We start from the raw sequence: 16,062 nt of genomic DNA on the forward strand, positions 1-16,062 counted from the left end.
TCTTCACGCTACTCCCACACCTTCCATGTTCCAAAGCCATGTTTGTTTACGAATATGATGTGACACGTACGGGCAAATGACGCATGTCCTGTCCCGACGACTCTAAAAAATAAATAATTTATAATAGGGTTAAGAGCATCTGGATAAAGTGAAGGTATGGTTTGGAAAATGCATTCTTTTTGTACTCTCTTATTACAAACAATTAAGTTATTTTTTATGAGTTTTTCTAGCATCTCTAGTTTTTCAGGTCTAGAAATAACACCTAAATTTAAGCTTCCTCATTTATCCAGGTTTTCCCAAGACCATGGGAACCGTGCCTCTTAAAAGAAAGAAAAATTTAACTAAAATAAGAAATATAATTTTTAGGGTCCCTTAGAAGTTTTTTTGGGGCTCCCAGACCCCTAGATGAGAACAACTGTTGCACACCGTTTGCTCAATTCGCTAAGAGCAATAGTAATTGTACCACTTATTATAAAAGTAAACACATAGTAAGTGTTCAATAGTAACTAAACACATACTAAAGGCAATCTGCCCCTATTAGACACTATTCCTGTAACCTACCCATGCAGAAATACCGGTCAGTAGGGGTGTAACGATAGTTATATTGAGATTTCGCAATATAAAAATTTGTATAGTTGATGTATCGATATGATTTCTGATATAGAATTAGTTTTATCCAAGACTCAGCTTACTGTATTTATAAGGAATAATTCACACAAAAATGTAAATTCTGTCATCATGTACTCACCCTCATGTCGTTTCAAACCTATAAGATTTTCGTTCAACTTTCAAAAACAAATGAAGAAATTTTTTTTTAAACCTGAGACTTCTGTCCCTCCATTTTGAATCCAAATTCAAGTCTTCTGAAGTGACACAATGGCTTTATACGATGGACACATTTACAACGACGCGCATACTGTAGTAAACACGCACATTCAAATGCTCAGATCACTCTTAATATTTCAACACTTTTGAAGACCTAATTAAAATGGTTATGAAAGAATTAAACAGTCATATTTCAAATAGCAATTTTAATTTAAAAACCCTAACCTGAGCATGTTGTCTCCCTTCTTCCAGGCATGCAAATTTCTTTAGAAGATAAGACAGCGAATGTTTTTATTTTTACAATAGTATATATTTTCCAAACTTCATATTTCATCCCACACATTTAAAATAATCTGCCCAAAAGAGGCCTGTACTATACATAGACCTTTGATGTAAACAAAGCCGAATTATTTATAGGCTCATATGGAAATGCAATCAAACCCCCAAACAAAAGAGCTCTTTCTTCCTGCCACCCACATGCACTGTGTATATATACGTGTATTGTGTGTTCCAGCATCAAAATACTGCTTTTAACACTCATCCATTTGGCCAGTTATTTTATTTAGTCTGCTTTCCAGTCTTATTTCCCTCCAAATGCAGAACTGCACAACTCTAAGAGCTCTACTAGGAGCTTTAGCTGAGATGTTAAGTATACACACAGTTTAGAAGCTCTGAATGTCCAGTTTGAATTGTGGGGGTCGAGTTCAAAGGTCGTCGTGAGAAGGCAGGCTGTCACTGACCAGGCTGGAGCTGGAGGTGGGACTGGGACTCAGGCTAACAGTACTCAGCAAACTCATGTCTGGAAGACTCATGGTGACTGACTGAACCTCCCGATCAGACAAGTCTTCGTCTTCAGCATCAGATCTCTGACTGACCATCACACTGAGAAACAGAGAGAGCGACATGACATAAGAATGAGAGTAAGGTCATGAGAATAAGGTTAGATGTAAGTTGTCAGTGAGGGATGGTTGTAGGTGTGTACATACCTAGATCTAGACAGCTGAGATCTATGTCCATGATACGACTTGGAAGACCACTATGAAAACAAGCACATATATAACGTAAATATAGTAAATCTTCAACAGAGTTCACACAAGCAATGACCAATGAATTTCCACTACCTTACTAGTAGTTTTAGGTAAACATGATTTTAAAATCAATATAATCAATATATATAATAAATCACAGAGATTGCTGGGGATGATTTCCATTTGTATGTCAGGTACCAATCTACTGTATAGAAATTTGTCACATTACAGGACTTTTATAAAGCCCTTTCTTTAGGTATTGTATCCAAAACCTCAAATTCCAATAGTGTACTGTGGTGCGGCTGCACTTACGTGATGAACAGAATCTGCCAGGTTCCCCAGGTGCACTCTCTTCTCACACAAATCCCTCAGTAGATTGATACCTAAATGAAGTATGGAAAGAGTCAAAATGGATAGCTACACAAACCGAGCCAGAGGTACAGATCAAAGCACGGTGTAATGCAAACACACACCTTTGCTCCTGCTGAGCCAGTATTTCTGTTCCCATTGGTTGAGGAGGATGTTGAGGTAGCGCGGTTGCTCAAAGAAGCGGAGGTACCGGGAGGAAGCATGAGAGGGAAAAACTCGCTCAAAATCTCCTGTACGACTTAACTCGTCCTCACTCTCTGCCAGGACACGCACATCATCAGGCGTCAGCACATCCAGGATTGTGGCACAGAATTCCTACACAGACAAAAACATATTTCATTCAAATGTGTGAGGAATTGAGGTAATGCAGTCATTAGTATTATCAGTAACTTTCAGCTTGGATGATTGAACAGGGCTTTCTGTGTAGCTTAAGTGACCAGTGATACATGTATGATAAAGACAGGGTGTGTTCGAGTACCTGGTCTCCAAAGCGCTGGCTCAGATAAAAAGCTCTCTTTACTTTCTCATCAGTCGATATGTCTGATCGCCATCTCTCTCGCACCACTCCACATAAACTGAACAATATACAGTAAAACTTCAATAAGAGTCAAAAATAAATCATTTAATAACAACAACAAGAAATAAATGAATAATATATATTTACACTACCATTCAAAAGTTATGGGTTGATAAGATTTTTCAAAAGTTTTTGGAAAAAAATAAAAAATAAATCTCATGCACACAAAGGCTGCATTTATTGGATCAAAAATACAGAAAAAATTTCAAAAAACAATTTCAAATAACTGTTCTAGTTTGATATATTTTAAAATGTAATTTATTCCTGTGGTGGTAAAGCTGAGTTTTCAGCATCATTACTCCAGTCTTCAGTGTCACATGATCCTTCAGAAATCATTCTAATATGATGATTTGATGCTCAAGAAACATTTCTTATTATTATCAGTTGAAAACAGCTTCTTTGATGAATAAAAAGTTTAAACAAACAGCATTTATTTGAAATAGAAATATTTTATAAATAAATAAACGTACTGACCCCAAACTTTTGAGTGGTAATGTATAAAAATACCAATTAATATACAAAAATACAAGTCAATATACAAATTTTGGAACAATGTAAAACCCAAACTGACCTGCTGGTGGAGCTGCTGGCACTGGAAGTGGAAGGCTCATTGTCTTCTCTCAATGGCAAGACAAAGCCAGCAAGATTCAGCAGGTCCCGTATCATCTGACCCTTGATGCTGACGTCCAGCGGTGTGTTCGAATGCAGACTATAGAGAGAAAAGGAAACATTATGATAACAATATTTAATACAGTTTGCAGGATTATGTGGAACACAACAACTTGGAAAAATAAAAATTATGAAACTAAATGAACATGTTTTATGGGAAAAATCCTCTGGTTCAGTGCATTTATAAAGGGCCAAATCTTAATCTTACAGGAACTGATAATGTTGGGGACTAACTATAAGCAGTACCAGTGACACTACTAGAAAACTTACTGTTTAGTGTAAATTTGTTAGTGAGTTACCCTCCTTTGTGTGCCAAACAAACACTGGGATTCACACACTCAGATTATTCCAATAATTAATATAACCAAGTAAAATAACATTGCTCCTAAAATCAGTGTAACTGATGGTTATTGACTTAGTAACTAATGGCTTGACCTAAAGTTGCCTGCCAACTGTAAATTCTGAACAGCTTCAGCTGTAGGATTTCCTGTATGCTGTACCTGGGTGAGATGTTCACCTCCAGCACCCATGGCTTCAGATTCTCATCCAACATGATGTCAAAGCCAAACAGCTCATGACAACTATAGGCAGAACGTAAATGCATCTTCACCAGTGAGTTCACATAGGGGTCAGACCTGCCATGGGAAGAGAGACAATACACTGAAGTTCAGTTTAGATGAACATAGTGTGCACATATACAAGGACATTCTGCAAATACAAAACTAGACAAGAAATTACAGGACACTTACGCAATGATGGTTTTGATGACCATATCTTTGATCTTCTCCCAGATGAGAGTGGTGTTTATACCCTGAGAGCCCAAGTATTGCCACAGTGCCTTTAAAGCCCTGCATTAAATAATATATTATGATTCTGAGACCAGTTCTAAAATTTTACTTATAATGGTTATCTTGAGGCCATGAGCTGGCTGCTGATTAATGCACCCTGAATACCTGTGTAATAACTCTTTATTCTTACCATTTATGGCCCTGACAGGCCTTGTCATCGCTGTTACTCTGATACTCAGAGTTCTTCTTATTTACACTGTAGTTTGTAAGGTGCATAAACTTGTTGTTGAGGGTCTTCATAGAAGGAGAGTATCTGTGTTGAGAAAACAAACAAACAAACAAACAAACAAACAAAAAACAATCAGTTTAAATGAGCAAACCCACCACATCAGCATATTTTTAAAGGCTTTGTTGAATGACATATACTCACTTGCAGCTTGCAAAACGTACTAGTCCATCGTTAAAGATGTAAACACGGAGTGGGTCATAAGAAGTCACATACACGTAGATGCGTAGATCAAACTTATTCCCACTGATGAGGTAGGGCTTGTGAAGATACCTGCAGAAACACAGACCACATTGTTTAAAAGATCAGAAACCTCTCGCAACGAGGAATTAAATATGTTTTGAGGTCATCCAACTTACTTCTGCACGAGGAGCGGTCTCTTGCGTGGCATTTGGCTCCACTTGTGAATGACCTGAATGCCAATTCCACGAGCAGATGCAGGCTAAATGCGAGAAACGGCAGCACGTCAATGACAAGAATCTCAGAAAGTAATTTCACAACAACTCTAGTGATGTAATGTTACCGGTTTGACAATCCATTTCTGCTTGCTGCCTCCATCCTCCCAGGCCTTCCTCAGCAGCTTGATATCCTGTGGGAGAATGAAGGAGCGTGGGAAGAAGCCAAACTCTCTTTTGCCAAAGCGTGCCTGCATCTTGGACAGGTTCCTCCAAAGTCGGTCCTTCCGGCCGATCTGAAAGGAGCCTGGAAAGTGGTTCAGCTGCCAAACAGAAATGCATGCTTGTTAATACTCAGCTGACAGGAAGTATAAGGCAATTACGAAATGTGTCAAAATAACACCAGCAACTTGACAGAGCATTTCCCGGTCATTTAATATGAGAAACAACCTTGATGGATTTCTATTACACAATGGTAATACACATATGATAATCTTACCTTCTGAAACTCTCTAATAGCCTTGAACCCTGGTGACTTCATGTGGTGACCCCAGCAGCCCAGCCAATCATGACTCTCTAGAATTAAGAACAGCACATGACACAACAGACTGCAGACTATAGGCTGGAATTCATGACATAACTTTTGCAGTCTGGATGAGTAAGCACTGGTTGCTGGAAATCAGAGCCAGTCTGCAGATTTTCGGCAGTCAGAGTTGGCGGATTTCAAAGAAAATGCACACTGTATGATGGGCACAGACTATGAATCCATCCAGTCAGATGATATTAAACATGTTTGACATTGAGTGATTTCAGAACACATATTGATTTAATTTGTCATACATTTCCCTGCATTTCTTCTCTTCTCTAGGTTGCTTCATAATCTAGTTGTCAAATAAACATGGCACTGTATATTAGTATGGATGAAAATGGCATTTTGGTTTCTGGCCAAAATAGAAAAACAGCCGAAAATATATGCCGGAGTGACGCTGCGCTCAATATTCCGCACTATGCACATGTGCTCCACTAAGTTGCTCACGGGCCATGCAAACGCTCCACTCATGTACTGCTCATGCTCATCGGAAAAGCAAGGTCAGCTCAAATAACGTGCCCACATGAAATTTAGTAATTGCATTAAATGATTGAAATTCATTAAAAAGTCTAATATTAATCAAATTATTTAAAAAAAGCTATGTTACAAATGATTTTTAAAAAGCATTTTCGGTTTTCAGCAAAGTGCATCCAGAATTTTCGGCCCAGAATTTTCATTTTGGTACATCCCTATAGATTAGTAATATTGATGAATTTCTTTGTTCCTCTCTTGTAAAGTTGCTTTGGATAAAAGTTTCTCCTAAATACAAAAATGTAAACGTAATGTCCTGGTAACAAAGTACATGTTTATGAATTTGTTGTGTTTGAAAGGACTTGGTAGTGTGTGATCCGGAGTCATTTAGTGTGTGATGCCCAGTTTTTCCTCTGTAACTATTTACAAGTGTATGATGCCTAGCATTTTAAAATCTGTTTGTATATAAAAAAATCATATAGTGTATTCCAGCCTTAATGCAAGCAGAAAACTACTTAGCAAACAGTTTTAATTTTGAACATTGCTAAAAACAACATTGCAAAACAGAAGCAATGACTCACTCTTGGTAGCTTTGAAGTGCGATCTGGAGATGGTGTTTTTCACCACATTGGGAGTGACTGTAGTTATCTTCCATTTGAGTAGCTTCCTCTGTTCAGCAGGCAACAGCTCCACTGTGAAGTGTGGAGAAAATGTTACAAAATAATGTTTAAAACACAAAAGCTGTTTTTTAAAAGAGAAAAATGTGTATTTAAAAATCTGTTCATATACTGCCAAATATGTGTCTGACAAAGGTAATAACGAATCCTAGTGTCATTTATATGAAAGATGCTTCAAAGGGATAGTTCACCCAAAAATGAAAATTAGTCCATGATTTACTCACCCTGAAGTCATCCTAGGTGTATATGACATTCTTCTTTCAGACAAATACAATCGAAGTTAAATAAAAAAATGTCCTTCCAGGCTTTATAATGGGAGTAAATCGGTGTATGTCTTTGGAAGTCCAACAAAGCGCATCCATTCATGATTAAAGTGCTCCACGTGTCTCCGGGGGTTAATAAAGGCCTTCTGAAGTGAAGCGATGTGTTCGTGTAAGAAAAATATCCATATTTAAAACTTTATCGACTAAAATAACTAGCTTCCGGCAGACGGCCGTACGCATCGATTTATGCCAAAAGAGTAACAAGTAACAAGTCGACTTGCGTAGGCCGTCTGCCGGAAGCTAGTTATTTTAGTCGATAAAGTTTTAAATATGGATATTTTTCTTAGACAAACGCATCGCTTCACTTCAGAAGGCCTTCATTAACCCCCAGAGACACGTGGAGCACTTTAATCATGAATGGATGCGCTTTGATGGACTTCCAAAGACATACACCCATTCACTCCCATTATAAAGCTTGGAAGAGCCAGGACATTATTTAATATAACTCTGATTGTATTCGTCTGAAAGAAGAATGTCATATACACCTAGGATGAATTCAGGGTGAGTAAATCATGGACTAACTTTCATTTTTGGGTGAACTATCCCTTTAAAGTCAGAGCTTTTTGTGTGTGCCAACCTCTTTCATTGGCAGTGCTGAAGTACAGTGTGGGGGACATATGAGGGAAGAGACTGGAAACAAGTGCGGGTCTCTCCACCAGATCACCCTCCACATCAGGACTAATAGGCTCCTCCACACTAAAGAAAAAACACAAAAAAAACATACATATTTATATTAGCAGGCCAACAACAGAATCTACACACTCAGAATGTATTCAGAACCCCTAATTAGAAAAATCTACACATTTCCCGACACTTAATTTAATAAACATTTGAAGATGCTTTCAGCTGGCAATAATAGTGTAATACTCTCAGCTCTGTTGAAATTAGCACAAAAAACAGCAACTCCGACAGACATACCCATTTTGTGATCATATTACAATTGCGATAAGAATCACAAACCAGTTTTGAATTCTTGAACCAAAATACTCATATTCAAAGATTCTTGTACTATTTGCTTTAAGGACCGGTCAACAGCCAGCTTCCTCATATAAAAATAAACCACTTCAGAAAGAGATTCCAATAAAAAAACGTAGCAAATGATATTTAAATCGAACACCCAGACAAACATACAATATAATAAGTCAACTTAATAAATCAGTGGAAAACGGATACAGAAAGCAACATAACTCACGTGACAGTCATGTAGAACCGCTGAGGTTGATTCAAAATGGCCTTACACTCAACATGGGCATTTACTTTGAGTGGGAAAAGCAAAACCAGAAAACACCTACTACAAACAAACCCATCAGCTGGACGTCACTTCATGACAATGGCTCCACGGGCCTGACAATTCACTAGAGACTCATTTTCCTGTTATAGAGGGATAGTTCTACTTCTATCATACAAGAACAATTGTGGGACCTTTCTACAGGCCTCTGGGTTTAAAGCTTTTCTCTGACAGCAACCACTAGAACAAACAACAAAATTGTAAGGTCCTCCTCTGTGTGTTGGTCATCACCATGGTGATGTCAGGTGACTAGAAGAGAAACATGTAAAGTCATAAGAAAATGTATATAAGAGATGTAATCTAGCTTACATAGTCAGCCTTACTTTGCATTCAAAATCTCTGTCAAAAGTAAGCCTTTGGCAGATCACCAGCAACAAGCACAAAGCCAGGATTAGCTAACAGAAAGAGATCTTTGAATCAGCAAAAAGATAAAAAAGGGTATTTGCAAAATACTGTAGCTGAACTAAATTTCTGATGAAAAAACTCTGGACCTCAGTGTGTACAGGGAATATTTTGTGGAAAATGTATCACTCGTATATGCGTTTTGTGGCAAAATTCAGCAGCTTGGATTTTATATAGACTATCATGTTGAAAGAGTCTTTATTCATGATAAATGAATATGCATGACGGTACTAATCATTAATATTAATCTACCAGGGCTTGTGATTAAAACCTTGCTTAAGTTTTACCATTGAGTGGCCTGACTTCACTTTACAGGTGGTGGATTTCCACTACAATTTCTAGAGAGTTAAGAAACACGATGTAAAGCAGTGCAATTCATCCTTATATGCTGAATGTTTTAAAGATAAAAGCCTAATTACTTGGACGAGGCTGCCAAGGACGTTGTTGAGGAGACATCACAATCATCTGAGGAGCAAAAAGTAACATTGTTTTTTATTAAAACAGTCAGACAATGACAAAATATAACATCATTCAAAAACAATTTGCTAAAAGAGTTATGACAACACAGGTTCATGAATGCTGAGAAAGAAGCAGTTCTGTTACCATCATCACTGAAGTCATTCTCCAGCTGATCTGGAAGCTCCTCCTCATCAACATCTAGTAGCATTGCCTGTCTGAAAAGTGAATTACGATACAGAAAAAACCCTGATCATTTGACATGTGACTTTTATATGAGGTGCACATATGGGTGCTTTAAGTTAGGTCCAAAATGCAAACGACTTGTTCATTCAAGTTTTAATGATTCAGTCAAACCAATTATTTGATCTACCATCCAAAAGTTTGGGGTCAGTAAGATTTTTATAAAGAAATTAATACTTTCATTCGGCAAGGATGAATTAAACTGACCAAAAGTGACAGTGAAGACATTTATAGGGTTACAAAAGATTTATTTTGTTCTTCTTTCTATTCTTTAATGAATTCTGAAAAAGTGTATGGTTTCCACAACAATATTAAGCAACACAACTGGTTTTCACATTCATTATAATAAAAAATTTTTCTTTAGCAGCAAATCAACATATTAGAATGATTTCTGAAGGATCATGTGACTATGAAGACTGGAGTTTTGCTGAAAATTCCCACCACAGGAATAAATTACATTTTAAAATATTTTGAAACATAAAACTTATTTTAAACTTTAGTACTTTCACAATATTACTCTTAACTTTTTATTCAAATAAATGCAGCCTTGGTGATCAGAAGAGACTTTTTCATGAACATTAAAAAAAAGAAAATCTTACAGACCTCCAAAATTTTAATAGTACTGTGTCTAATATATATAGCCTATATATAAATCAATTAAAAGCACACACCTCTGAATCTCTGGATTATCTTCCTCCTCTCCATTAAGTGTCAAGGGGCTTGTGTCCATCTGAGAGGCCTGACAACTTTCCTCTTTCGTGAGATGAATGGCAGATATCTGGTTTGTGACGGTGTAAACAGATGGCGAATGAGGAGAGGCCGTATTGTGGCCAGTCACCTCTGGAATGGCACAATCACCTCCATGCATCTTACCATCACAAAGAACAGCAGAGGGGCACTTCTCATCCATTATATCAAAACTGAGGGCACTGTTGGTTTCCATGGGTGCAAAACAAGACTCCTTATCTTCATTAATAAGGCAGATGGGCACAGAACTATCTGTGAGATGTGTTATGTTGCTCAGAATGTTGAGTGTCCTGTGTCTTGCATGTACATTGAGTTTTTGAACAGTGGTGAACTCTGCCTCAGAGCTGATTTTTGTCACTCTCTGAGAAGCTTCACTGGCACCATGTCCTACGCAGCAATCCAGCTCATTTGCTCTAGTGTCTTCCACTATGACCTTCTCAAACTGCCTCAAATCCTTGGCCGCCTTGTTCAAAAGCACATCCGTGCATACGTTTTTTAAAGGCACGCTCGGTTGGGGAGGCTTCATTGCATCTGCTTTGAGGCCTCGTGTATATGTCCCATTGCAGCCGGTTATGATATTGGCAGGACTGTGCAGGTCATTGGTCTCTTGTTTGGAGTACGAGGGCATTTTGGCATTTGGGGGCCGCATAACTCCATTGCTGTTATCCCTGAGCTTGTTGCTCGTCCAAGGCAAAGACTGATTAGTAGGCATGATCTTCTCAATTACAAACCTCTGAGAAGAAGACTTGGGTGGGGAGGGACAGGCAGGACAAACGGACAGCTGAGGCGAAAAGGCCCTTTTACCCAACAGCCCTGACTTTAACCTAAATGATTCAAGGCTCCAATGGGGCTGACTGTGGCTATGGCATGCAGCAGGAGCAGCGTTAATATGAGGCAAGCTCTTCGATCTAACACCGTGTGTCCTTAAACCATTACTAGCACCATTCAAAGAACTCGTGCTTGTGCTCTGAACGCGGCTGACTCTAATGGTAGGCACGTGTGGATAGGCACGTTGTGTGGAGATCCCTGAGACACAGTAGGGCTGATCATACAGCACTCTCACATTCGGCTGAGGCAGCGAATCACCCGCGCCGCCCTGAAATCTCTTTCTTTCAGCGTTGAAGGAGCCTCGTGCAGTGGGTGAATGGACTACAGCGGACTTGGCTTGGACAACGAGGGCAGGCCGGGATGCCCCATTCCTTGCGTCTTCAGCTCCACTGGAGGCCATTAATTGCCATCTCACACCCCCCTGGCATGGGTTCAGGCACACGCATAAGTGAAGAAGCGAAGGGTAGAGGGGCTACAATTGTAAAACAGAGAGAAATAACACCAGTTATTGATGAAATGCTCCATGTGGAACGTTAATACCATTTTGAGCCTTTCAGCAGGGCCATAACCACCATAGACATTTTATAATAATCAGATATGACTTTCAGATCTTAGGCTGGTCTGCCTCAGCAGTCTAAATGTCAAAATGATTGAAGGCATATTCAATCAAAGGCGACGGGCCTTACTGTTCACAGAAGACAAATATGATACAGACTGAAATGTTAACCAACCAACTACTCTACTCTAACTTTGTCAAATTTCAGTTTTCGAAAATATTTTTCAAATATATCTACGAGATTCATGAGCCGTTTTCAGCATATTAGGCATATAATTAAGAGTGAAAAAAAAAATTTATAATAATAATAAAAAAAAAAAAAATAAAAATAAAAATAAAAAAAAATTATATATATATATATATAAAATTTGCAAATGACAACACTTCCAGATCTTTAACTGTTTATACAAAAAATCCTAAATTAATTGTAACGTGAAAATGGGTGATGAAAATGGATGAAAGATCTTTTCATTTTTAGTGGCCATCTAGAAAATCCTGAAATGGAAAATCTACAAATATCACGGAATTTTAAAACCGGTCATATCCAGACCTAGAAAATTCTGGATTTGCTCAACTCTAAAATATTTAATAGCGTATGTCGCTTTTTTTTTTGTGTAGAGTAAAACATGCTTGCAGGCCAGTGTGAAATCACTCTCTGCATTTAGGGATTTATTGGAGACTTATTATATAGATAATAATTTATATTTAATCTTTCAAAAGGTTGGTATCTGACATGCAGATGTCAGTCTGGCTAGAAATCACTGTAAAAAAAAATTCTAAGAGACAAGGCCGTAACCACCATGTCTTGAACAATGGGGAGAACAAACCATTTTGGCAGGAGGTGGTGTAGTTATGGTCCTTCTTACTTGAAAAAAGAAAAGTGATGTTGCTGTTTGAGCATAAACAACATCTGCAAAGTTACATTGCTCAAAATTCAAAGAAAAGGGAGATATGTGCTTTTAAAGAAACTGCTTTTTAAGGACTACAACAAACGGCTGGTAGGGACTTTAAAAAAAAAAATGTTTTTATTAATGCTTAAAACAATACACAAGTAATAACAGAAACGGTTGGTAGGGACTTACATGACATTCCTCCCGGGTTAGTGACATCACTAACCCTAACATTTACATAAACCCCGCCCCCGGAACATGATTTATAGATTATCAAGACAGAATATGCTAATCAATGACTAGAAGATAACTACACATAAGCTACATACATTCTTCAACTAACCATTCAGAAATGTTGTCTACATGTTGTCACTTCTTCTTGAGTCTCTCCATCATTGTCTGACTCCGGTTTGAACATAAAAGGCTAAAAGGTTTTGAAATTTTCAGTGCATGTCTGTGTGAGGTAAAAGGACACAAGCTGTTGAAGCTCCGCCCTCTGTGCCGGGAGCAGCAGCTCATTTGCATTTAAAGGGACAGACAGAAAACCTGCGTTTTTGCTTACCCTCAAAAAGTGACAACTATAACATGCTATATAAAAATATCTGTGGAGTATTTTGAGTGAAAACTTCACATACACACTCTGGAGAAATCAAATACTTATTTTACATCTTGTGAAAATAGCATTATACCACCCCTTTAAATGAATTCAATAATTCAAGGATTTAAAGTAATAAAGATAAAAATAGCACTGGATTTATAGACACCAATTAACGTTACACATGAACGGTCCATATAACGTTACCAAAGGACCATACTAACACCATGTTTTTGAACATGTACCATAGTATTCTTGAATGTAATGTGGAGCAATATTAAAGTACTTATCTGATACTGTGTTTAGTCTGATAATGAACTTGGGATGATGGGCACATATAAAGCCCAAAATGTTTTCTGTATAGGCAGCTCACAAGGTTTTGAAATATCCACACAGTGTTAAGTCTGAATCCTATGAAACTAGCTAAGACCAACACCTTCCCTTCGCTTCGCTTCAGACATTAAACCCAACTTGTTATAATGAATAATCAATATTTTGGGCTTTCAGTGTCTTTCAGATTCAGTCTTAGACATGTATCTACATACATGAACTGTGCTATATTGTTCTGAATGGAGTCTAAGCAGACATAAGGCCTCTGTCATCAAATCCTAGTGATCTGCCTAACTAGAAAGCGATTTTAGGTATCATAGCCGTAATAAATGGGGTCTACGTAGACAGCGTACTAGATTTTGGGACACAGCCAAAGCGAGGGTAACTGTTAGCCTGTTAGCTCAGCACACAACAGTCGCCTCACACTGGGCTAACAATACTTTCTCATGACATACATCACCAGCGTCCTCGTGCACTATACGAACCCGTTTTGTTTAACACTAACGTTTATTGCTACACACAGACTTTTTCAGTAAGTGATGAAAAAACCGTCTTACCGGCTCGGGCTGACAGGGTAATTTATAGTTTTGCCTCAGAGTCTCCCGCGCGCTCGCGAAGCCCGCCTGCCGCCTCGTGCTGTTTCCCTCCTCGTGCTGCCTGCGCTGCTGCCTGCCTGTCTGTCTGACAGCAACACACACACACACACACACACACTCATATACAGGCTGCAATTGAAAGAGAATAGGCCTATAAAATGTAAATATAAATGTCATATAAAAAACGTAAAACAGAAATGATAAATGTTGTATTGGCACCTAACGTTAACTGAAATCACAAGTTTAAGTAGGGCTACTAAAATTAAAAAATAATAATAATGAAACTTACGCCAAAAATGTAAATGAAAACTGAAGATAAAAATGAAAGATAATTAAAAAAATAGGCATTATAATACAATAGCAATTATAATACAATAGTAAATAATTCTAAAATAACACTGGTCTGAACCATAATAAACATTTCTAGTAAAAGTTAGATGAGGTAGCCTAAATAACTTTTTCCCAACAATTCATAATGTATAGCCTATATATATATAGCCTACTCACTATAATAAGTGTGACAATAATCGGCAAAACGCATAAACAGATAGATAGATAGATAGATAGACATACACAAGTACATTTAAATAGAGATAGATAAAACAATTTTACCCCAGATAGATATGAAAAAAGCTTCGATTGACGTTTTCTGTGGTAAAGCCTGAGCGTAGATGACTAAACTCATCCAATATCCTTTCCAGTTATTGAAAACTCCTTTACAGAATGAAGTAACCAAGTATCACCATCTCACATGCACTTAAAATTAAATATGCATAGTGACAAACAACCTGCAATTCAAACTCTCAGCAGGTCACCATGATGTTGGGCCCTTAGACACACACACACACACACACACACACTGTGACACAAACTTAGTGAACAAAGCAAACAGTTGCTATAGCTATAGAATACACATTCTGTTAAACGTACCCTGGTGGCTATACATTAAGCTCTGCAATAGGCCTACCTTTCAGGCTGAATCAAAGATAAGCTTGTAGCCTACCCTTTCAGCGATCACAATGCTGTGCTATCATGTAAGATTCTTAGGTGAGAGAGAGCTTGATCAGATCTTTTCTTCAGTAAATAGACTGACATGACACTGGATAGGGTTACATTACCATGGAAAGAGTCAAGACAATTCACATCTACTAACTAGGCCATGGTACAGTCCTCAGGGCGAACATATCTGAGTAAATAATATAAATAAATAATAAAATGGTAAATAATAAAATAAATAACATAAAGGAATGCCTGGAATATTATAATTTAGGTTGTGTTGTGTATACTTAAAAGGGTCTTGAAATGAGAAATAAAACTTTTAACATATAAGAGAGGTCACTTACTATAAGAATATCCTGTAAGTTTCAGAACGTAAAACCAGTGTTGGTGGTAACTCATTACAAACTCGAGTAACGTAATCAGATTACTTTTTTCAAGTAACTAGTAAAGTAACGCATTACTTTTAAATTTACAGCAAAATATCTGTAATATCTTATATAGACTAACTGTGTTAAGATCTCTTTATAATTAATCTGCTTAGAATATCAGACAGAATGTGGCAAAATAATACTAGATAAATCAATTATGGTTTAATGTGCAGGAGAGCCGAGGTCTGTTAATCAGAGGCCTTACCATGGTCAGACAGCAATTTTTTTGTTTTGTTTTTTTTGGTCAGACAGCTTGTAGTCAAGTTGAATGACTGAGTGGACTGTGGAGGCGCACTAATTCACAATAAATGAGAAAACAGCGCTACTCTCTGGTGAAATGCAGTAGCCATGTGGTTTCTACAATCTCTCTCTCTCTCTCTCTCTCTCTCTCTCTCTCTCTCTCTCTAAAATTAACATTTTTAATTAAAATTTTCATTATATTGCTAAATATCAGCTTCATCTATTAGTCAACTAATATATTTATTAATATATAGGCCTACCAAATAAATTCATAAAAAATCTTTCTGCCAATAAATATTGACCAACACTTTTTCCACAGCATTGTAATATCATATATGAAAATTAAAGCATTTTGTCTCCATCTCCCCTCATGCGGCAACACTGTTACCATCATACTCTCCTATTGAGTAAAGTGTCCCATAAAAAAGTTGCCTTAGTGTCATCATCTTTTTAGTAAGTTTTTTTTT

General features: G+C 37.5%; 1 protein-coding gene across 2 annotated transcripts; it reads right to left on the bottom strand.

The window, feature by feature from the left end:
- Positions 1-1,014: 1,014 nt before the first annotated feature.
- On the bottom strand, positions 1,015-14,009 carry ttll4 (tubulin tyrosine ligase-like family, member 4). Of its 2 annotated transcripts, XM_079881609.1 has the most exons (19): positions 13,890-14,009; positions 10,058-11,433; positions 9,291-9,361; positions 9,107-9,152; positions 7,575-7,693; positions 6,579-6,689; positions 5,437-5,513; positions 5,066-5,260; positions 4,902-4,984; positions 4,687-4,815; positions 4,447-4,569; positions 4,218-4,316; positions 3,969-4,103; positions 3,371-3,508; positions 2,701-2,797; positions 2,327-2,537; positions 2,166-2,236; positions 1,812-1,861; positions 1,015-1,707 (listed from the first exon to the last, which is right to left on the bottom strand). In XM_079881609.1, the coding sequence occupies exons 2-19, from the start codon at positions 11,359-11,361 to the stop codon at positions 1,530-1,532; spliced, it is 3,237 nt and encodes a 1,078-aa protein (XP_079737735.1). In that variant the 5' UTR covers positions 11,362-11,433; positions 13,890-14,009; the 3' UTR covers positions 1,015-1,529. The 2 variants fall into 2 exon arrangements, with proteins under 2 accessions (XP_079737735.1, XP_079737736.1); XM_079881610.1 differs by lacking the exons at positions 9,107-9,152; positions 9,291-9,361; positions 10,058-11,433; positions 13,890-14,009 and adding an exon at positions 8,190-8,215.
- Positions 14,010-16,062: the final 2,053 nt, after the last annotated feature.

This window comes from Squalius cephalus (genome assembly GCF_949319135.1).
Source record: "Squalius cephalus genome assembly, chromosome: 9".
Classification (NCBI taxonomy): domain Eukaryota; kingdom Metazoa; phylum Chordata; class Actinopteri; order Cypriniformes; family Leuciscidae; genus Squalius; species Squalius cephalus.

What these genes read in the sequence shown, in the direction of transcription:
- ttll4 (XM_079881609.1), bottom strand. Translation starts at nt 11,361, where the DNA reads ATGGCCTCCAGTGGAGCTGAAGACGCAAGGAATGGGGCATCCCGGCCT. An exon ending in GTCATCAAAACCATCATTGC is followed by an intron (nt 4,104 to 4,217) that starts GTAAGTGTCCTG and finishes TTCCCATGGCAG; the next exon opens with GTCTGACCCCTATGTGAACT. An exon ending in TGGCAGATTCTGTTCATCAC is followed by an intron (nt 1,862 to 2,165) that starts GTAAGTGCAGCC and finishes TTGTTTTCATAG; the next exon opens with TGGTCTTCCAAGTCGTATCA.